Raw genomic sequence first — 22,795 nt, forward strand, 5'->3', positions numbered from 1 at the left:
GTAGATGAGGGGACGTATCAGCAATCGCAAGCAAAAAAAGCGTGAGATCGAAGAACTACACGATCTTGGAACATCAAATCTTGATCAAGGCTTGGAGTTCGGTGTCTATGGATGCTTGCACGGGTGTGTCCCAAACCATCAAGACTATTGGCAAAGAATTGAAGATCAATACTTCCAACTCATGGCCAAGTATCCCAATAGGACAACACGGACCTTTCGGTCACTCCAAGGTCGTTGGGACGTGATCAAACCGATTTGTAGTCGTTGGGTAGCTTGCTTGGAACATGTTCGCAATGCTCCTCCAAGTGGAACCGTGGAATCCGATTATGTGAGTTCATATTCACGTCCCAAGCTCTGCACACCATTTGCATCATGTGAAATGGTTCCATCATTTGACTTTGTTTTTATTGTGTAGGAAAAAATTGCCCTACACCGGTACAAAGTCATGGAAGCTTCCGAAGATAATTTTTTAAAACTAGAGCATCGTTGGGAAATGCTCAAAGATTGTGATAAGTGGAAGTTGATTGACACAGAATCCCCACCGAAGAGAGGTTCACTTACGAACATGGGTGAAGATGAAAATGATGATGGCCCAAGAAACTTGAACAAGCCCAATGGTGGCAAGAAGGCATATGAGAAGATCACAAGGGAACACGAAGCATCGAGCTTGCGGGACAAGATAGATGCCATGGTGCAATCAAATGAGGTGCTGCTAGCGAAGTCTTTGGAGGCAAAGATAGAGATGGCCGAGAAGAAGGCACGAGAGAAGCAAGAGAGGTGGAAATTGGTTAAGGACGTTGAGGAGAGTAGATCATGTGCCGCTGAGAACAAAACCATGACCAACCTTCTTGCCGAAGAGAATAGGATCATGACTTTGAACCGCAATGACATGGACGGCATCAACAAAGAATGGCATGATATGACAAGGAGATAATTCTTGAAGAGAAGGATGCTTGCGTGTTACAATGGCGGCGATGTTTTCTCATCGGGAATTAGAACCAATATCGCCGATGATTTCGGTGCCGGAGTTGGAACAAGTGCCGACGATGGATTTGGGGGAGTCGATGGATTCACGGGCGACGATGACCTCGATGATGCGGAGTGAAGAGCGACCATGATGCATGAAGTCCTTTTGCGTTTGACTTTTAAACCATGCTTTCATTTTGCGCATGAACTACTCCCTCCATCCATATATATAGGGCCTAATGCATTTTTCAAGATTGCCTTTGACTATTGATAAGTTTAATAGTATATGAGATGTATAATGTGAAAATTATATCGTTGAAAGCTCCTTTCGCGTACGAATTTAAAGATATACTTTGTGTAACTTGCATGTCATATATTATTACTCTAACATATGGTCAAAATTAGCCTCGAAAAATGCATTAGATCCTCTATATATGGATAGTGGGAGTATGTTTTATTGTTTAAATTCGAACTCATTTCTCGGAATCGCTTTCTAATTCGCTTATTGGAAGATTTTTTGGTTTGCGGGTCGACGCGGCGGCGCCCGAACAGACCCCGCATTGCTGACCCGTAAAAAAAAATCTGCTGAAATATCTTTTTTAGTGTCTGTTTTGCGGGATCTAACTCTGTCTAGGTCCGCGCCGAGCCGTAAAATCATTTTTTCGCAAATACTTTTTGCGGATTGGTTTTATACTGGGTTTGGTAGACATGTTGTTATTGCTCTATCCATAAAGAGAGACTTATTGCTCCATCGCCGACACCGCCTGACCTCTTCCTCTTCGCGACCGGCGGCCATGGCGTCCAACACCGTCAAGCTCATCGGCAAGTGCTCTGCTCCTCCCACCTTTACCCTTAAAAAAACACTAAAATCTCTCTTTGCTCTCCCGTACATCTTTTCTCTGATTCAGAGGTCTGCTGCTCTTACCCAAACTGACTGCTCACCCCCTCCTCTGATCTTCTACCCCGTCTCCGGCTCGGCCACCAGACATTGCAGTGAACTTCACCGGTAGTACCTGCTCCCTCCACTCGTAAAACTTTAGAGCTGACAACATCTTTGTTCTTGATGAGTTACTGATTCACCTTTTGTGTCATGCTGCTGCTGCTGCTGCTGCTGCGAAGATGGCATGTTTAAGGGCATCTACCACGGCAAGCAGTGCCACTCTGCCGACCTCCCCGGCGTCCTCGCGCGAGCCTGGGCTGCCGGCGTCCACCGCATCATTGTATAACCACCTGTCTGCTCTGCTCTGCTCTGCTCTGTTGTGTGCCTCCTGTTTCTTCTGCTCCGGTTGATTTGTCTGAATTTCGCATGCTATCAGCACGACTCATCATTTGGTCCCACATCAGGTCACCGGAGGGTCTCTGAAGGAGTCTAGGGAAGCGCTTGAGATCGCCGAGACCGATGGTATGCCCGGCTGCTATGGTGGTGTATATTGGCTGACTGGTGCAGGCACAGTGTTTGATGGAATGCGCCTGAGGATTTTTTTTTGTGCGTGTGTACGAAATGCAGGGAGGCTGTTTTGCACCGTGGGAGTCCACCCGACGAGATGCGGGGTAATATTGGAATATATTTCTTGCTTTGGTCGTGACTGATTTTGAGATGGACATGTGCATTTGTGCTTTGGTTGTCTACGTTTACTACTTTTTTGATGGTTTAGGAGTTTGAGGAGAGTGGAGACCCAGAAGGGCATTTTCAGGCGCTCTTGGCTTTGGCAAAGGAGGGCATCGAGAAGGGCAAGGTGTGCAATTTACAGAGTGCTTCAACTGCACAGCAAAAGGATAGGCATATGCTCTAGTGATGGACTTTCTCGTTGTTGGAATTATGTGTCCGACAACTATATTCAAATTACTTGGAATTGTTAATATCCGGAATACCTCATTTTAGGAATTATACACGGAATTACTTTACATGTTCAGCATGGAATTATTACTTGTTGGAACGTACTTTAGTATTATATGCTTAAGGAAGCTGGTCGATTATCACTGGGAACACGATATACAATGTATATTGGAAAGCCAACCCGGGTACACTGATAGTTGGAAGGAACTAGATCGATGGTTAGATTGACTATGACCTACATGATTAATCATTTAGATTAATTATGGCGGACAACTCACATGTGCGTGTCCTGGGACATAACAAATACATGTAGTTTTCAATTAAAGGTGGATTATATTGTGATCGTTAATTGCATCTGAACTGTATTTGGAAACAATTTTGTTTAAACTTGGAAGTTTATCTGCATACAGACTAGGACTCTGGAATTAGCACTATAAGTAGGTCCCACCCTCTAGCCTCAAATTGCATTTTGAGCGGCACCACCGATAAGGCAGAGGAACAGAGGGTAGGCCTAAACCCTATAATAAGTTTCTAACACTCGTAACCTTTGGATACCCTTATCTTTGCTTACAAACAATAGGATCCTGAGAATCTTGTCAATTAGGAAGGATCCCAACTCATTCATTGCTTACTAAAATATTGAATATCATTAAGTATCCTTATATGTGCTGATGTCCTTCTGTGGCATCCGTTATATGATGATATACCAATATGGTTAACAAGCTCACAATCTGATAATCTTCCGTTGCAAAGGTAATCAAATTAATTCCATGAAGATATGATCCTTTGTGCAATGAGAAATTCAGTAGTTATTCTTTGCAAAAGAAAGAGAAATTCAGTAGATATTGTTAGAGTTATAATATAAGTCATGTACCCTTTTGTATTTATCCCGATATATAAGGGGTTTCCTGCATATAGTCCATCACCTGTACATGTATATATACTGGCCTATGGCCTCATGGGAATACAAGTTGCATATTCCTAACATGGTATTAGAGCTAGGTTAATTTTTGCACGTCGCAACTCGTGCCATTGACCCGCTCCGCGCCGCCACGCTCCTCCGTGGCCGATGCTCGGTTGCCGCCTGCTCATCCATCCCGCAGGATCGGTTCCTCTCCTTCCTGGTCGTCGCTTCAGTCCTCCAGTCCTTCGCTCGAGGCAGGTTCCAGATCGCAGGCGGGTTCCAGATCGTGAGGCTGTTGTTTCAGATCGTGAGGCTGGTTCCAGATCGTGAGGCTGTTGTTTCAGGTCTGCATCACCTACTGCCGACCAGATCGAGGCTCCTGTTGCCAGATCGAGGCTCCTGTTGCCTGCTGTTGACCAGAGCGAGGCTCCTGTTACCGACTCGATCTGCAGCACCTACTGCCGACCAGATCAAGGCTCCTGTTGCCGACTCGATCTGCAGCACCTACTGCCGACCAGATCGGACCTGCTCCTTCTCCCGCAGCTTCCGCTTCTCCACCTCGGATCTGCTCCCGCCGGCTGCGTTAGGCTCCTCCTCGTCTTGACACTGTCCTTCCAGATCGGATTGGTTGACCAAAAAAATTAAAAAAAAAGGTCTACACTAGCACGCAACGTTGCAGTCCCTTGTTTCCCGTGACTGACGGCTGTGTTGGTAGTTCTTCTGCTGCTCCAGCAAGCTCTACATATGGTGATTGTCGCTCTACACCGACTCCTCTCGCGACTTTCATCGGTGCATGTCGCTCTTCTTCGACACCTCTCGCGACTTTCACTGGTTGTCCTGGTGCCTATGACTCCATGGACCGCTCTTCATCCACGCGTCTTTCCTTGGCGCTTGGTGCTTGTCTGCACACGGCCTCGTCTTCTCCACTGATCTTTGCAGACGATACTGGACATGCTACACCGCCATATTTAGCGGCTTCCACAGGTGGTGGTGGTCGCTTCTCTCCTCGTGCCATTACACCGCCTACTTCAGCTGTGTACTTCACCGAGGACGAGATTGCGCGACTTCGCGCCCTGCTGCTTGCCTTCGACTCTCCGTTATCGGGTGTGTGTACATCGGCATCTTCAGTTGCGCCCCTGACTGAGCAGGAGATTGGACGATTTCAATGTCTGCTAGCTCCATCTGTTGTTTCTTCAATAACAGGTTTTGTTGGTTCTTGTTGGTTCTGCTACGGACTCTTCTGGCATTGTGAGACCACCTTCTACACACGCAGGTACATCTCCGTGGGTTCTTGATACTGGAGCATCTTTTCATATGACTCCTGATTCATCCACTCTGTCATCTACTCGACCTCTTGATTCTCCTGTTCATGTTCTTACTGCTGATGGTACTTCTCTCCCGGTTACCGGCCGAGGCACTCTTAGCACTTCATCTTTTCATGTTCCCGATGTTGCTCATGTTCCTCGGCTTACCATGCAGCTCCTTTCTGGTGGCCAGATTGTTGACTCTGATTATCGGGTCATCCTTGACTTTGACTCATGTTCAGTTCTGGACCGTCACACTGGTGCTCTTCTTGGTGCTGGCCCCCGGCGCCATGACTCTCAGGGTCTCTGGGAGCTTGACTGGCTTCACCTTCCATCCGCTGCCACCGCAACCAGTTTCTCCTCCTCTGTTGCCTTGTCTACCAGCTCTTTTCAAGAGTGGCATCATCGTCTGGGTCATTTATGTGGCTCCCGTCTTTCATCCTTATTTCGACGTGGTCTTTTTGGATCCGTCTTGGGTGGTGTGTCTTTAGACTGTCAGGGCTGCCGGCTTGGTAAACAGGTTCAGTTACCTTATCCTCATAGCGAGACTGTGTCTCAGCGTCCTTTTGACCTTGTCCACTCGGATGTTTGGGGTCCAGCTCCCTTTTCCTTGAAGGGAGGCCATCGCTACTATATTATCTTTATAGATGATTTCTCTCGATACACGTGGATCTATTTTATGTCTTCTCGTAGTGAGGTATTATCTATCTATAAGCGTTTTGCTGCCATGGTTCACACTCAGTTCTCTACGCCTATTCGTGTGTTCCGTGCTGACTCTGCTGGAGAGTATATCTCCAAGATGTTGCGTGGATTTCTCGCTGAGCAGGGTACACTTGCTCAGTTCTCTTGTCCTGGTGCTCATGCTCAGAATGGTATAGCTGAGCGCAAGCATCGTCACCTTCTTGAGACGGCTCGTGCGATGATGATTGCTGCCTCTCTCCCGCCTCATTTCTGGGCTGAGGCTGTCTCCACCTCCACCTATCTCATCAATCTACAACCTCTACTGCTCTACAGGGTGGTGTTCCTTTTGAGCGTCTTTTTGATCGTTCTCCCGATTATTCGATGCTTCGCCTGTTTGGTTGTGTTTGCTATGTTCTTCTTGCCCCTCGCGAACGCACCAAACTGACCGCTTACTCTGTTGAGTGTGTCTTCTTAGGCTACAGTGATGAGCATAAGGGCTATCGTTGTTGGGATCCTATCAGTCGTCGGATGCGTAATGTGACTTTTGATGAGTCTCGTCCCTTCTACCCACGCCCATCTTCCTCGACCTTTTCAGTGGAGGATATCTCTTTCCTCATTTTTCCTGATACACCTCCCACCCCCGTCGCGCCTTTGCCTATTCGTTCCGCTCCCTCTGCTTCTCCACCTCTTGTCGATTTGCTACCACCATCTCCCACGGTTTCTTCTCCTGGCATGTCACCGGATTCTGCACCTTCATCTCCGGTGACTTCTACGTCTTCACCCCCCGATTCTACCTTGGCGATCCCCCCTTGCATTGTTCCATCTTTTCCTCAGTGTTACACTCGTCGTTCACATCATGTGGATGCCTCTGCAGAGGTGTCGTCATCCTCATCTCAGCTTCCCTATGCCTTGCGTTCTCGCCCTCGTTCGCCTGTTGATCGCCTTGGATTTCCCACCGTTGATGCTGCTGTTCTTGAGCCGACTTCCTATCGTGAGGCTGTTGTTCATCCTGAATGGCAGTTTGCGATGGCAGAGGAGATTGCTGCTCTTGAACGCACTGGTACGTGGGATCTTGTTTCCCTTCCTCCCGGAGTCCGTCCTATCACTTGTAAGTGGATTTACAAGGTTAAGACTCGCTCCAATGGTTCTCTTGACCGTCATAAAGCTCGTCTTGTGGCTCGTGGTTTTCAGCAGGAGCATGGTCGTGATTATGACGAGACTTTTGCTCCTGTGGCCCATATGACCACTGTTCGTACACTTCTTGCCGTGGCCTCTGCACGCCATTGGTCTATATCTCAGCTTGATGTTAAGAATGCCTTTCTTAATGGTGAGCTGTGTGAGGAGGTGTACATGCAGCCACCACCTGGGTATTCTGTTCCTGATGGCATGGTATGTCGTCTTCGTCGCTCTCTCTATGGCCTTAAGCAAGCCCCTCGTGCTTGGTTTGAGCGTTTTGCCTCTGTGGTGACTGCCGCTGGTTTTTCAGCGAGTGCTCATGATCCAGCATTGTTTATTCACCTTTCTCCTCGTGGTCGGACTCTTCTTCTTCTCTATGTTGATGACATGGTCATCACTGGGGATGACCCCAAGTATATTGCCTTTGTAAAGGCCCGTCTTAGTGAGCAGTTTCTTATGTCTGATCTTGGACCTCTTCGCTACTTTCTTGGGATTGAAGTCTCTTCTACCTCTGACGACTTTTTTATATCCCAGGAAAAGTATATCCAGTATCTTCTTGCTCGTGCTGCTCTTACTGACGAGCGCATTGTTGAGACTCCTATGAAGCTCAATGTTCACCTCCGTGCTACTGATGGTGATCCCTTGCCTAACCCGACGCGTTATCGTCATCTTGTTGGCAGTCTTGTCTATCTAGCTGTCACTCGTCCGGATATCTCTTATCCGGTTCATATTCTGAGTCAGTTCGTCTCTGCTCCCACATCGGTTCACTATAGTCATCTCCTTCGTATTCTCCGATATCTTCGGGGCACGATCTCTCACCGCCTATTCTTTCCTCGCTCCAGTTCTTTACAGCTTTAGGCCTATTCGGATGCTACGTGGGCTAGTGATCCTTCAGATCGCCGTTCACTTTCTGCTTACTGTGTTTTTCTTGGTGGTTCTCTCATTGCCTGGAAGACGAAGAAACAGATTGCAGTTTCCCGTTCGAGTGCAGAGGCTGAGTTGCGACCGATGGCCCTTTTGACGGCAGAGGTGACTTGGTTACGGTGGTTACTTCAGGATTTTGGTGTTTCTGTCACTACACCGACTCTGCTCTTATCTGACAGTACAGGTGCTATTAGCATTGCGCGCGATCCTGTGAAGCATGAGCTCACCAAGCATATTGGTGTTGATGCTTTCTATGTGCGCGTTGGTGTGCAGGATTAGGTCATTGCTCTTCAGTGTGTGCCTTCCGAGTTACAGTTGACGGATTTCCTGACGAAGGCCCAGACTAGAGCACAACATGACTTTTATCTCTCCAAACTCAGTGTTGTTCATCCACCATGAGTTTGAGGGGGGGTGTTAGAGTTATAATATAAGTCATGTACCCTTTTGTATTTATCCCGATATATAAGGGGTTTCCTGCATATAGTCCATCACCTGTACATGTATATATACTGGCCTATGGCCTCAAGGGAATACAAGTTGCATATTCCTAACAGATATACCATGCCCTTTTCTGCTCTTTGGACACTATACTTGCAACCTCTAAGTGGATTCAGCTTCTGCAGGTTGTGGCAGTTGGCGAATGTGGTTTGGATTATGACAGACTTCAGTTCTGTCCTTCAGATATACAGAAGAAGTACGGTCCTGCACAATCGCAAAAACAAACCGACAATTACTCGGCATTTTCTGAATGATTTTTCATTTTAGGTACTTTGAGAAACAATTCGAATTGGCTGAAGCAGTAAAACTACCAATGTTTCTTCACATGCGTGCTGCTGGTGAAGACTTCTCTGAAATGTTATCGCAAAATCTGTACAGGTAATGTTTATTCTTTAGACCAAAATGACAAAACACAGTTGATGATCATGGTAAAAAAAACACTGTTGCGTACCCTTCTGTTCTGAGATCAGAAGAAAACAGTCGATGGATTATTATGTTTAATTGTATCCCTTCGTGAATTCAATCATTACATGGTTATTTCCTATATTTATTTCTGTGAACTACGTTTCTGTTTCGTAGGTTCCCAGGTGGGGTTACACATTCCTTCACTGGTACTGCAGAAGAACGTGAGAAGCTTCTTTCTATCGAGAATATGTTTATAGGTCATCTCCCTCCCTTGGTCTCACAAAACTGCATGTGACGCAACATAATAACTGTAGAACTTCAGAACCACAAACATTCTTTCATTAGTGGCAAAAGCTATTTAGATTGGCTTAATGGCTTTTATGATGGAAAACCTCTATCTGGGCAATGTCACTTGAAATTAAATTAGCATATGATATTTTTTCTTTTATTGCAATAACTCTGATGTCTTGTAGTTTGTAAATCATAATTCTTCATGGACCACTTCAGGTATTAACGGCTGCTCTTTGAAGACTATTGAAAATCTAGAGATTGTACGAGGCATTCCTGCAGAGAGGATGATGATAGAGACAGATTCTCCTTATTGTGACATTAAAAATACTCATGCTGGAATCCAGTTTGTAAAGTCGATCTGGCCATCCAAGAAGAAAGAGAAGTACGAACCTGGTATAACAGTTAAGGGTCGCAATGAGCCTTGTTTAGTAAGGTATGTGGAAGCAATTGTGCATAATCTGCAACAAAATTCTTGATAAAGCAAATGTTTGGACTGATGTCCAAGCTTCAACTTCGTATGACAAGTTTACTTGCACCTGGAATTCTTATTTGCTTTTGCTTCACCAAATACAGCATTAGTTTTCTGAAGTACACCAATCCTTATCCTATTTCTGTTCGAAACAATAAACTAGTAAATTAGATATTACGTGTGCTTGAAATGATGTCTTTAGCACTGAAGTTCTGACCACTTGAAATTCAGTTTTCTGCCATGCAGCAAATTGTTTGTTTAGCCTTGTGCCTTCATGTAGAACGAAACTATTCTTTGTTGTTCTGCTCTTTTACTAGGATGTTTGAAGCATTTTACGACATCTCATTACCATGATCTGTCATCAACCGTTGGTGGACTGGAAATTGACTTCTCTTTTTCTTTTGCTGTGCTAAATATTTGCACGTGACTCTTACCTCCAGAAATTTTTGACAAAAATAGAGATTTCTCCATTACAGGCAAGTCCTTGAGGTAGTGGCTGGATGCAAAGGTATTGCCGATATAGAGGGCTTAAGTAAAACTCTTTACCACAACACATGCAGGTGAGCCGTCACTAACTACTACTCCCTCCGTTCCTAAATATAAGTCTTTTTAGAGATTGCACTATGGACTACATACGGTGTAGAAGTTTGCGGTAAGCATCGTGCTCTGTTGGGAGCCGCGCCTTCGTGTTATATAGCAGGGGCTTATCCCTGATACGCATACAGGTAGTTGAGAGGATTACAACTTGAGATACAAGAAAGGATCTAATGAGAGGATAGAGATGACAGCTAGCTACGGTTACAAGATTTCCTATAGCTAACAACCATCCTTGACCGGCCCAAATTATCTCCTTCTGTCAACTAACTATGATGGTTTAACATCCTCCCTTAATCACTACTTTCTTAAGTTGAGATTACGTTTGAACTCTTCAAAGCCTTTGGTGGGCAATGCCTTGGTGAAGCCATCTGCAACCTGATCTTTGGAGTGAATAAAGCGGATTTCCAGTTGTCTGTTTGCTACTCTTTCTCTAACAAAATAAAAATCAATCTCGATATGTTTAGTTCGTGCATGAAAGATAGGATTTGCAGACAGATATGTAGCTCCAAGATTGTCACACAATAAACAAGGAGTTTGGGTGCATTTTACCCCAAGTTTTCCCAACATGGATTGTACCCATATAATTTTTGCAGTTGCATTTGCCAAGGCCTTGTATTCTGCTTCTGTACTTGACCTGGACACAGTGGCTTGTTTCCTTGCACACCAAGATATGAGATTAGGTCCAAAGAAGATCGCAAATCCACCAGTGGGCCGTCTATCATCAAGGCATCCTGCCCAATCCGAGCCAGAAAAAAGCACTCACAAGTATAGATGATGACTTACTGAAAGTAAGGTCAACATTCATAGTATCTTTCACATATCTGACTATGCGTTTGGCAGCCGTCCAATGGACAGTTATGGGTGCATGAAGAAACTGGCACACTTTGTTAACATCAAAGGAAATATCAGGTCTTGTAAGTGTCAAGTACTGAAGTGCACCTACCAGGCTTCTGTATCTGGTGCTATCTTGATTCAAAAGCTCTCCTTCTGCTAGAAATAACTTTTCTGTACTGGACAAAGGGGTTGGTAATGATTTGCATCCCTGTAACCCAACTCTTCTTACAAGATCTGTTGCATATTTTCTCGAGAGAGATGAAAACCATCCTCATGTTTCTTTACCTCAATACCCAGAAAGAAGTGCAAGTCTCCTAGATCTTTGAGAGCAAATTCAGCACTTAGATCTTTTAGGAGTCTTGTTACTGCTTCATTGGATGAGCTAGTGACAATGATATCATCAACATAAATAAGCACAAAAATTGAGGTGTTTGACTTATTGTAAATAAACAATGAGGTGTCAGACTTTGAAGGAACAAAGCCAAGTGATTGAAGCTTTTGACTTAATCTTGAGTACCATGCCCTGGGAGCTTGTTTCAGTCCATACAAAGCTTTATCAAGCCTGCATACATAATTAGGGGCATTCTTAATTTCAAAACCGGGTGGCTGTTTCATTTAGACCTCCTCTTACAGAACACCATAAAGGAACGCATTCTGCACATTCAGTTGCCTGAGACTCCATCCCCGGAAACAACTATGGACAGAACAAGGCGAATTGTAGCAGCTTTAACAACATGACTAAAGTGTCCTCATAGTCTATGCCATAACGTTGTTTAAAACCTTTTATAACGAGTCTTGCCTTATAACGATCAATAGTGCCATCAGATTTTCTTTTGATCCTGAACACCCACTTGCAGTCAATGAGATTTTTACCTTGACGGGGGGAACTAGATGCCATGTCTTGTTCCGCTGGAGTGCCATGTATTCTTCTTCCATGGCTTTCTTCCACCGTACATCATTGAGTGCTTCGTGAAGGGTGTTGGGTTCACCTGTTGAACATGCCAAACCGAATTTAGTTTTATAATTAGTGCGTTGAATTACACCTTGTTGGAGATGTGTGCGCGGTGCTGTCACAGACGAGGTTGCAGGAGGTGATGGTGTAGAAGATCCTCCCGCAGCATCAGCAGCCGAGTCTGCCGACCCGCCTGGTGCAGATGGGTTTTAGGTGACGCGACGGGCAAAGGGAGAGAGTCCCACGGGCTCCCGAGGCGCTGAATATCCGGACTCCCTGGCCTCATCATGACGCACGCCAGGATCCGCGTCGGATCACGCACCGGGCCTGCCAGGATCTGCGCCGAGTCCAGGGCGCTGCAGGACCTCCGAGTCCGTGCTGGTCGGCTGACGCGAGCGGCGCACGCAGACCAGGCTTGGCGGAAGACCGAGTCACATCCAGCCACGTGCCGGACGAAGGTGTGTCTGGCGCAGAGCCAGACTCAGGTGGCGCTGCAAATCCCGAGGCAGATCGCCTGTCAGGAGCCAGCGACGACGACCCCGAGGTAGATATGTCCCCCGGGTGTGGACACATAAAATGCCGTTCGGTGAACGAGTTTTCTGCATAGTTTTGGCCGCTGGGTGCACCGTTTTCTTGGCTGTTTTGTCCTGCATCATCACTTAACTAACGCAAGACATCAGTATGAGGGTTAGTCAGCAGTTGATCATCAGAATTATTATCCCCTTGCTCAAAATTGGTAAGATGAGATGGCAAAAGGAGTATTTCTTGGCGAAGCAAGGCACCGGTGTTTGGGTGTAGATCAGCAAAAGGGGATTTTGTTTCATCAAAAACAACATCGGACCGATGGAGACATCAAGGCATTTTACACCTTTGTGAAGAGAGCTATAGCCAAGAAAGACACACTGCTTAGAACGGAACATGAGCTTGCAATTGTTGTATGGTCGAAGATTGGGCCAACATGCACATCCAAAAACACGAAGTTACGTGTAATCAGGCTTGGTGTGGAGAAGTCTTTCTATGGGAGTTTCATTATTGATCACATGACTAGGAAGCATGTTATTGATATGAACAGTAGTAAGAAAAGCTTCATCCCAGAATTTGAGGGGCATGGAGGCACCGGCTAAGAGGGAAAGACCAACTTCAACAATGTGTCTGTGTTTGCGTTCAGCAGACCCATTTTGTTGATGAGAGTGAGGGCATGACACGTGATGTGATATGCCAAGTGTTTGGAAGAAGGTATTTAATTTTTTCATACTCCCCTCCCCAATCGGATTGGACAACAATGATCTTATTATCAAATTTGCGTTCAACGAGTGCTTGAAAATTGTGAAAGACTTGAAAAATGTCGGATCTTTTCTCGAGGAGATAGATCCAAGAGTATTTGCTATAGTCATCAATGAAGCTCACATAATAAGTATGTCTACCAACAGAACTAGGGGAAGGACCCCAAACATCAGAAAAAATGAGCTGCAATGGTTTTGTAGGCACACTAGTAGATATGGGATAGGGCAATTGATGACTTTTAGCCCTTTGACAAGAATCACAAGCTGTTTCAAGATTACGCTCACCAACATTCAGTAGCTTATTTTTCCTAAGCACTCGTTCTACTAAATGAAAAGATGCATGTCCTAATCGATCGTGCCACCTAGATGAAGATAGTTTGGTGACACCATAAGCTCTTTTATTGGATCTCCCAAGCTTGGGAATCAATGGGTAAAGCCCTCGAACGCATCTACCTCGATAGAGAGTTTTCTTCGTGACCTGATCCTTGATGAAAAAGAAAAATGGGTGAAACTCAAGGTAAACATTGTTGTCAATGGCAATGCGATGAACGGATAGGAGATTTATAGATGCACTAGGTACATGCAGATTTTTTCTAAGATGGAATTTTCGATGAGGTTTTTTTATAACTGAATGACCAACATGCTGAATCCTCATACCTGCCCCGTTTGCGGCGTGGATCTGTTCTTGGCCTTGATACTTCTTCCTCATCGTTACCTTTTCCAACTCACTGGTGATGTGGTTGGTAGCACCACTGTCGACGTACCAGTTGGTGTCGACTCCATAGGATGCTTCTGCTCTGCCAGCTACTTTCTCATCTTGAGATGAGTCCTCGTCCTCCTCAAACCTGTACCAACAATCTTTGGTAGTGTGTCCCATCTAGCCGCAGATCTGGCAACAAACCGCACCAGGACGTGAGTGTTGGGGAACGTAGTAATTTCAAAAAATTTCCTACGTCATGCAAGGATCTATCTATGGAGAAACCAACAACGCGCAAAGGAGTAGAGCATCTTCATACCTTTGAAGATCGCTAAGCAGAAGCGTTGCTAGAACGCGGTTGATGGAGTCGTACTCGCAGCGATTCAGATCGCGGTGGATTGCGATCTATGCACCGAACGTCGGTGCCTCCGCGTTCAACACACATGCAGCCCGGTGACGTCGCCAACGCCTTGATCCAACAAGGAGGGAGGAGAGGTTGAGGGAGAGCTCTGGCAGCACGACGACGTGGTGACGGTGGAGCTACACAGTTCTCTGGCAGGGCTTCGCCAAGGACCGCGGAGGACAAGGAGGAGTGGAGGTAGGGTTGCGTCGAGAGAGAGAGAATTCTTGTCTCAAATCTGCCCAAACCCCCCACGATATATAGGAGGAGAGGGAGGAGGGTACCCACCCTTAGGGTTTCCCACCCTAAGGGTGCGGCAGCCCTAGATGGCCCTTGGGGCGGCGGCCAAGGTGGTGGAGGCGCCCTAGGGTTGGGCTTTGAGGCCCAAAGTGGCCTCCCACGCCTAGGGTTTGCCCCCTCCTCCCCTTGCCGCGCCTTCGGTTGCTTGTGGTGGCGCACTAGCCCACATATGGGCTGGTTCCCACTCACTCTTAGCCCATGTAGCAACTTGGGGCTGGTGGCCCTTGCCGGTGGACCCCCGGAACCCTTCCGGTGGTCCCGGTACATTACCGGTGTGGCCCGAAACACTTCCGGTGACCAAATCCTCACTTTCTATATATGGATCTTTACCTTCGGACTATTCCGGAACTCCTCGTGACGTCCGGGATCTCATCCGGGACTCCGAACAACCTTCGGTAACCACGTACACTATTTCCCTATAACCCTAGCGTCATCGAACCTTAAGTGTGTAGACCCTACGGGTTCGGGAAGCATGCAGACATGACCGAGACACCTCTCCGGTCAATAACCAACAGCGAGGTCTGGATATCCATGTTGGTTCCCGCATGTTCCTCGATGATCTCATCGGATGAACCACGATGTCGGGGATTCAATCAATCCCGTATGCAATTCCCTTGTTCAATCTCGTTACGGGCAAGTCTCTTTACTTGTTCCGTAACACATCATCTCGTGGCTACTCCTTAGTCACACTGAGCTCATTATGATGATGGATTACCGAGTGGGCCCAGAGATACCTCTCCGTCACACGGAGTGACAAATCCCAGTCTCGATTCGTATAACCCAACAAACACTTTCAGAGATACGTATAGTGCACCTTTATAATCACCCAATTACGTTGTGATGTTTGATACACCCAAAGCACTCCTACGGTATCCGGGAGTTGCACAATCTCATGGTCTAAGAAAATGATACTTGACATTAGAAAAGCTTTAGCAGACGAACAACACGATCTAGTGCTATGCTTAGGATTGGGTCTTGTCCATCACATCATTCCCCAATGATGTGATCCCGTTATCAATGACGTCCAATGTCCATGATCATCTATTGATCAACGAGCTAGCCAACTGGAGGCTCACTAGGGACACATTGTGATCTATACATTCACACATGTATTACGGTTTCCGGTTAATACAATTATAGCATGAATAATGCACAATTATCATGAATGAGGAAGTATAATAATAACCACTTTATTATTGCCTCTAGGGCATATTTCCAACAGTGAGTTGTTGTTGGAGCCGTTCCGGCGACTCCTGTTGTTGTTGGAGGAGGGTCGCCCGGTGTTACCGCCGCCGCCGCGAGGTTTAGGGCTGTTTTGCCCTTGTGCCGTGGTAAGTCACGATACTTTGAGGAGCCGCCGCCGTGGCCATGAGCTGCGTTGGCGGAGGACTTGAAGCCGCCGCCATTGCCCGAGCCGTGGAAGAGGGCCACCCTCTGATCAAAATTGCTCATCATGGCAAAAAGATCGGTGTGGTGCGTGCGTCAAGAGCAGACACGAGCGACTGGTACTCCATGTCCAGCATAGCGAGGATGTAGGACACCAGCTCACCATCCTTGATTGGTTTTTGTGCGGCGGCGAGCTCATCGGCAAGAGCACGCATGTGCGCGAAGTAAGCTTCCGTCGATTGTTGCCCCTTCTATGCGTTCGTCAGGGCGATACGCACGTTGTTGACGCGGGCTATGGACTGCGATGAGAACATGTTTGCAAGTCCAGTCCAGAGATCATGTGCATGGGCAATAGAGGTTACGTGCACTAGGATCTCTTTCGACAGATTGTTAAGCAGATATCCGAGTACCTGTTGGTCCTCCCGGACCCAGACTTGATGGAAAGGGTTTGGCGACATTTCTTCCTTCCCGTCTTTGTCCTTGGTGGCGACCACCGGGACGGGTTCCAGCACGGTTCCATCGGCGTAGCCGAAGAACCCCGCACCTCGGAGCTGGGGCGTGATCTGGGCACGCCAGAGCAAGCAGTTGCTTCGGGTGAGCCTCTCCATGATCTGACCACTAAGGTCGTCCTGGGAGGCGCTGGAGGAGGACATGACAAAGCTCTTTGGGCGGAGATTGAAAGATGGATGTGATGGAAAAGACTAGGCTCTGTATACCATGTAGAAGTTTGCGGTAAGCGTCGCGCTCTGTTCGGAGCCGCGCCTTTGTGTTATATAGCAGGGGCTTATCCCTGATACGCATACAGGTAATTGAGAGGATTACAACTTGAGATACAAGAAATGATCTAATGAGAGGATAGAGATGACAGCTAGCTAGGGTTACAAGATTTCCTATAGCTAACAACCATCCGTGACGGGCACAAGTTATCTCCTCCGTGTCAACTAACTATGATGGTTTAACATACGAAACAAAATGGATGAATCTACACTCTAAAATATGTTTATATACATCAGTATGTAGTTCGTAGTGCGATCTCTAAAAAGACTTATATTTAGAAATGGAGGGAGTAGGAAACATCATACGCCCCCTCTAAACACTCTAATATAACTAGGTTTTCTAATGTTAGACAGCTTTGCTACTGGTGTTATTTCCAGCTTTTATACGCTATCATTAAGAGATCTTTCTATCTTGCAGGCTCTTCTTCCCTCATGACATAGATGTTTCTGCAGATGCACAGCTTGAGAGTGGTGGTGTTACTGCAGAACAGAATAGCTGATAATGCAGAGCGAATTGTTTTGAAATATTTCATTTTACTTGCTCTTCGGTTTCGTGGTGTCTATGAAATATTTATGGTGTCCTAAAATTCTTGTAATTTGACAAGCTTCAGTTTGAAATGGCATCGTATGTTTGTGTCCGTAGAGATTGAAATACAGATAGGATTTATTTCCACTGTACATATCTGTCAAAATGGATAACCCGTAATAATTCAAACCGCCTTTTGTGTGGCAACAATTCCACAGATAAAGGAGCTAAGAGCCCAAAAGCAAAACTGAGAGTAGCCAACACCCTGGGTATCATTCCAATTTATTTCACGGAAAGGCACAACCCATTAGTCAATCTAGTACTCTATATTATACAGTACAATATACAAAACATCTCTACTGAATTCAACATGTTTTCATGAAGCACTTTGGATCCAGATATTTCTGCAACATATATTACAAGAGTCTAATAATAATCTAATGTGCGTAGCTGGAACCCACTTTTGCGTCAAAATTTTCGCTCAGACCAGCACATCTTGAATTCGAACGGCAGAATTTTGTGAACCGGTGCCCCAAGCTTACAACTGAATCATCTCTACCTGTCTATTAGTTTTTACTAATAGCTGGCAGTTGCCTGTAAGTTGCTCTTTTCCATCTCGCCTCCAAATTGTCCTGAAGTACTAGTGTTATTGTCGACCTGTGGCTCAGCCTCAGATCCACGTGAGGCTGTTTTTTCTTGCTGTGACTGCGCTGTGCTAGGAGTTGATCCAGCTGGAGGGTTCTGTGCTGCCAGACTAAGTCGGAGTGGCCTCCCATCCAGTTCCTGCATTGCCATGAGACATGTCAACCGACCACTTTTTTCACTGATGGATCCATGTGGATGTGGTCAAATTGAACATGTTTGAGAGATCATAGGGTACCCATTTGTGCATAAAGTATGGTTATCCATGCATATACTACACAGATAAGTTATATTTGGTTCAAACATGATTATTGACCTATCAGTACTAGCAAAAGGGCCCGTGCGTTGCAATAGGAGAAAAAAATATCACACGCTTTTAATTTTGTTATAATCATTTTGATTTATTAAAATAATAAGCTAACTAACTAATGTAGTCAGTTCTATCATATTTTTTGAGAAATCAACCCATCCATTGTTAATTCCACCATGACGAGAAATTGAACGGGACGAGCAAAGCAAAACAAAGAGGCTACGTGAATTGATCAATGGACTGTTATCTTATTTCACTCATGGAGTAGAGAATGTGGGATCAGATGACAAACTGAAGGTGGTGTTCCATTCTCTGTCTTCACAACAATACAATATTACATTCAATACATTCATTCATCAGCAAACAAATTCCCACAAAACAAAATTTCTTGCCGGTGCTTGGCACACGGTTGGAGGCATGGGGAGGGGATCTCACTAGATGATGAGTTCCTGCCAAGGAGGGGATACGATGAGGGGAGCAAGGGTTAGGCGCCTCTATCATGCCATAAGGAGTCACTGTTGCCGCGCCATAACCTCGGAGTTCCCCGTGTGAGCCATGGAGGCCCGCCTCCACCTGCAAGTACTTCGCTCCGCCGCGTCGCCGCCGTTCTTCATCCAGTCACTGTAGCTGTCGTGTTGATTTGATCCAGAAGCTGTGATCGAGCGCCGAAACGGGGGCAGCAAGCAGGCAGAGGTACGGCCGCGGAGGCGGATGGGTTGAGATCGACAACAGTGGTGGTTGAGGTAGGCGGCGGCGGCGAGTGGTGTGGCAACGGCCTGGGCACACGCGAGGGTGGACCAGGGTCGACGCGATGCGCTCGAGCGCCGCAACGGGGGCAGTGAGCGGGGAGAGGTACGGCCGCAGAGGTGGGTGGGTTGAGATCGGCAGCCGTGGCGGTTGAGGTCGGCCGCGGCGGCGAGTGGTGTGGCGGCGGCCTGGGCACAGGCCAGGGTGGCTCAAGGTCGACGGGAGGAGACGATGCGTACGAGTATAATTTTTGCAGCGATCGTTTTTCCTTTTACGTTGTAGATAAATGATGGAGCGCGGGTTGAATAACAAAAATTACAGAGGCTTTTTTATAAAAATGCCGTGGTGGGTTTTTCGACGGAAGCAATAGGCTCTTTATTATTATTATTAGGTGTAGATTGACTAATTTTTCTCTATGAAATACTCCCTCCGTCCCAAATTAAGTGATTCAACTTTGTATTAAGTTTGTACTAAAGTTAGTATAAAGTAGAGTGACTTAGTTTGAGATGAAGGAAGTACTACAAACTATAACAAAGTAACATACTGGTGACCCTGTTTCTACATTTCATAATTCAGTTTTCAATTACTTGCTGTTTTGTTCTACTTATGCTATTATACCATGGTAATCCAGTGAAGTGGTGGATGTGGTGGGTATTTTGGTTCTAAGGTTGCAAGAAAGACATACCACTCCGTCCATGGCCTGCAAGGCAGCCTTTGCATCTTGTATGGTGTGGAAGGAGACAAAGCCAAACCCCCTCGAACGACCGGTGTCACGCTCGAAGATTACCCTGGCACCAACCAAGCCAGGCTGCCCTTCAAATGCCGTCTTGAGTGCGTCAGCCCGCACACCCCAACCCAGGTTGCCGGCGTAAACCTTGTATGTCCCATCGTCAACAACACGCAAGCTAGTCCTTGCAACCGCTGCCGATGCCACTGCCCTTTCTCCTCCTCGCGGCACTTCCGGGAAATTCACCCTGACTGTCCTCCCTCCCAGCAGCTGCATTGACACATGCATTCATGGCCAAGAACAAGAACAAGAACAAGCTCAAGCTTTCATGTGGAATGGAGAAGAAGCTGCATTGACACATGCATTCATGGCCAAAAACAAGAACAAGAACAAGCTCAAGCTTTCATGTGGAATGGAGAAGAAGCTGCATTGACACATGCATTCATGGCCAAGAACAAGAACATGCTTTCATGTGGAGTGGAGAAGAATTGGTTCAACTAGTGCGGAACTCACGGCTCCGTTGAACATCTGGACGGCCTTGGCAGCCTCCTCGGCGGTGGCCATGGTGACAAAGGCGAAGCCGCGGCTCCGGTCGGTGATTTTGTCATAGATTATCTGCAGGAGCGCAATCATCAAACCGTGGACAGGAATTCATACGCGCCCGGAAGACAGAGACAGGCACAAATTGAAGATAAGACTTGGATTGCATTTCGCGTGCTTTGAGTTTGATCTTTGATGAGTACCTGGACATCGTCGACGCTGCCGGCCTCGGAGAACGCTGCAGTGAGCTCAGCGGCGGTGAAGGTGTAGGGCAGGTTGCCGACGTAGATTCGCCCGGGCTCTTGTCCAAGTGCCGGCCGGTTTCTCGGAGGATAGTAACCGCGAACTGCCTCGACCTCGGGCTCTGCCTCCTCGCCCTCTTCCTCCACGTACTCCTCAGAGTAATACTCTCCGTCAGAAGAGAACTCTTGGCCGGAAGCGGCGGAGGCGGAGGCGGGCAGGAGAATGGGGTGGCTACGGTGGGAGGAGAAGAGGCGGAGCCCGATGCAGTGTCCCTGGAAGTTGTTGAGATTGAAGTGAGAAGGAGGGAGTGGGATGGCGGCGGCAGTCGCGGTGGGGTGAAGGAAAGAGCGGAAGGCGACGACGGCGGTGGCCATGGCCGTGGAGGAGCGAGGAGCTTTGGTGCTGTGGTGTGTCAGTGTTCGGTCTCTTTCCTTATCCTCTACTCCTGCAGCCATATTATGCCGGGTAGGGGCTTAAACAGGCCAATACTTATCGTCTGGGCTCACCTAGTCCGGGCCTTGAGAAACTCCGGCCCACTAAAGACCCCCTCTCCGTGTCCGAACACACCAATTCTTTCTCACCAAGCGGCGGCGGCGGCGGCACCGTCACCGTCACCAATTCTTCTTCTTCCTCCGCAAGAAGCAGAGGCCGCCGCCCCGAGACCCCAAACACTTCCTTTCCTCACCGAATCCAAATCTCGTGCGAGAAATTTTGCAATGGCGTCGGCAGCGTCCGAAGTCGATCCCGACGTCGTTGAGGAGTCGTCTAGCGCCGGAGGCAGCCGAGAGGAGGCGGCCGCGGCGGTCGAGACAGAGCCGGCGGATGGGGAGGAAGAAGGGGAGTGCGGGTTCTGCCTGTACATGAAAGGTGGAGGTTGCAAGGAGGCGTTCGTGTCGTGGGAGGAGTGCGTGCAGGCGGCGGAGAAGGAGGGCTCCGACATGCTCGACCGCTGCTCCCAAGCCACCGCCGACCTCAAAAAGTGCATGGACGCCCACGCCGACTACTACGCCCCCGTGCTCCAGGCTGAGCAGACCGTCTCCGACCAAGCCGAAGCCGCCATCGCTGCTGCCACCGCCGATACAAACAAGAACCCCTCCCCGGACACTGATGAGACCAAGATGGAAGAAGCTCCTGTCGAGTCTGCCGCCATCGCTGCCGATGAGAAGGAGGTGGTGGTCGAGCAGGCTACTTCCTCCACGGCCGCCGAGGGGGTGAAGAAGGAAGAGGCAATCGTCCACAAGGCAGAGTCCTTGTCTTTGGGTAACTAACAACTGGGGGATTAGATTTAGATTTTTCAGCTCGTGGTAGCTTTTTGTTCAGTATGAGTTATGATCTGATTGAGGCGCATGAGGTTAGTTTTTATCCCCCTGTGGGGAAATAAGGTTCCTTTTCCAATAACTGTTGGCCATGATACCGAATTTACTGAAGAATTTCTGGATGCTTTTTATATGATACACCCTCTGTAAGTCTTTTTAGAAAATCCACTACATAGACATCAGGGACGAAGCTAGAAAAAATATTTACTGGGGTCATGTCTATAATACCGGAATTATCTTAATAAATAAATAGTGTTTAGTAATGAATTAATGAAAGATTTACTAATATCATTGGGGTCAATTGACCCCAATGCCTACAAGGCAGCTACGTCCCTGATAGACATACTTTAGAGTATGGATTCATTCATTTTTCTTCGTATGTAGTCCCTAGTGAAATCTCTACAAAGACATATATTTAGGAATGGAGGGAGTAGGTTACATACTCATCATCTTTGTGTTTGATGCATTGACATTGTATCTCTCGAACTACTCCTGGTGACTACGATGACGACAAGATACACAATTTGCTTTAGAATTTCTTGATACTTTTAGATTACATATGGGTTACATATTCACCATGTTTGTTGCCTGATGCATTTCCATTATAACGTTGGTCAAGTCATGGTGACTGCGATTGTCTAATAAAGTAGCCTTCGATTGCATTGGATTTGACATGCTGAGCAAGTTTGAAATAGGTTTCAGCTGGTTACTTTCATTGACATCAATATGGTTTGCCTGCATTTACCATTAAATTTAGGATTTTAGACTTAAATCAACCTTTTCTTTGTGTCAAAAGATGGCAGATCTTGTAACTAGTCACTTCGCCAACGCAATAGTAAGAAACCTGGAATGTTATATGGCCAAACTCCCCAAAATAATCAGTTGCATGAACAAAACAGCAGTTATTTACATAGACTTCTTATATATGTGAGTTCTTTTTTCTGAATAATTGTTGAACATGATATAGTTTGCTGAATTTTTATCTGATGCCTTTATATAATATGTGTGTCGCTTGATTGATTGACATTGTATCTCTGGTTAAGTCATCATGGCAAGATACTCCC

At 46.7% G+C, this 22,795-nt stretch overlaps 2 protein-coding genes across 3 annotated transcripts; one reads left to right on the plus strand and one right to left on the minus strand.

The window, feature by feature from the left end:
* Positions 1-1,690: 1,690 nt before the first annotated feature.
* LOC123426233 (putative deoxyribonuclease TATDN1) lies at positions 1,691-17,318 on the plus strand. Of its 2 annotated transcripts, none has more exons than XM_045110032.1 (12): positions 1,691-1,788; positions 1,952-1,972; positions 2,086-2,186; positions 2,311-2,368; positions 2,474-2,517; positions 2,622-2,702; positions 8,416-8,486; positions 8,558-8,668; positions 8,870-8,952; positions 9,203-9,419; positions 9,932-10,015; positions 17,099-17,318. In XM_045110032.1, exons 1-12 carry the CDS (start codon positions 1,761-1,763, stop codon positions 17,178-17,180), a joined length of 981 nt encoding a protein of 326 aa, XP_044965967.1. In that variant the 5' UTR covers positions 1,691-1,760; the 3' UTR covers positions 17,181-17,318. The 2 variants fall into 2 exon arrangements, with proteins under 2 accessions (XP_044965967.1, XP_044965968.1); XM_045110033.1 differs by having other exon boundaries at positions 8,870-8,916.
* A 195-nt stretch (positions 17,319-17,513) lies between these two features.
* Positions 17,514-20,873, minus strand: LOC123426232 (RNA-binding protein CP33, chloroplastic). Its single transcript, XM_045110031.1, has 4 exons — positions 20,376-20,873; positions 20,146-20,247; positions 19,591-19,902; positions 17,514-17,989 (listed from the first exon to the last, which is right to left on the minus strand). The coding sequence occupies exons 1-4, from the start codon at positions 20,868-20,870 to the stop codon at positions 17,783-17,785; spliced, it is 1,116 nt and encodes a 371-aa protein (XP_044965966.1). The 5' UTR covers positions 20,871-20,873; the 3' UTR covers positions 17,514-17,782.
* Between the last annotated feature and the right edge of the window lie 1,922 nt (positions 20,874-22,795).

Source organism: Hordeum vulgare, chromosome 2H (assembly GCF_904849725.1).
Source record: "Hordeum vulgare subsp. vulgare chromosome 2H, MorexV3_pseudomolecules_assembly, whole genome shotgun sequence".
Lineage (NCBI taxonomy): Eukaryota > Viridiplantae > Streptophyta > Magnoliopsida > Poales > Poaceae > Hordeum > Hordeum vulgare.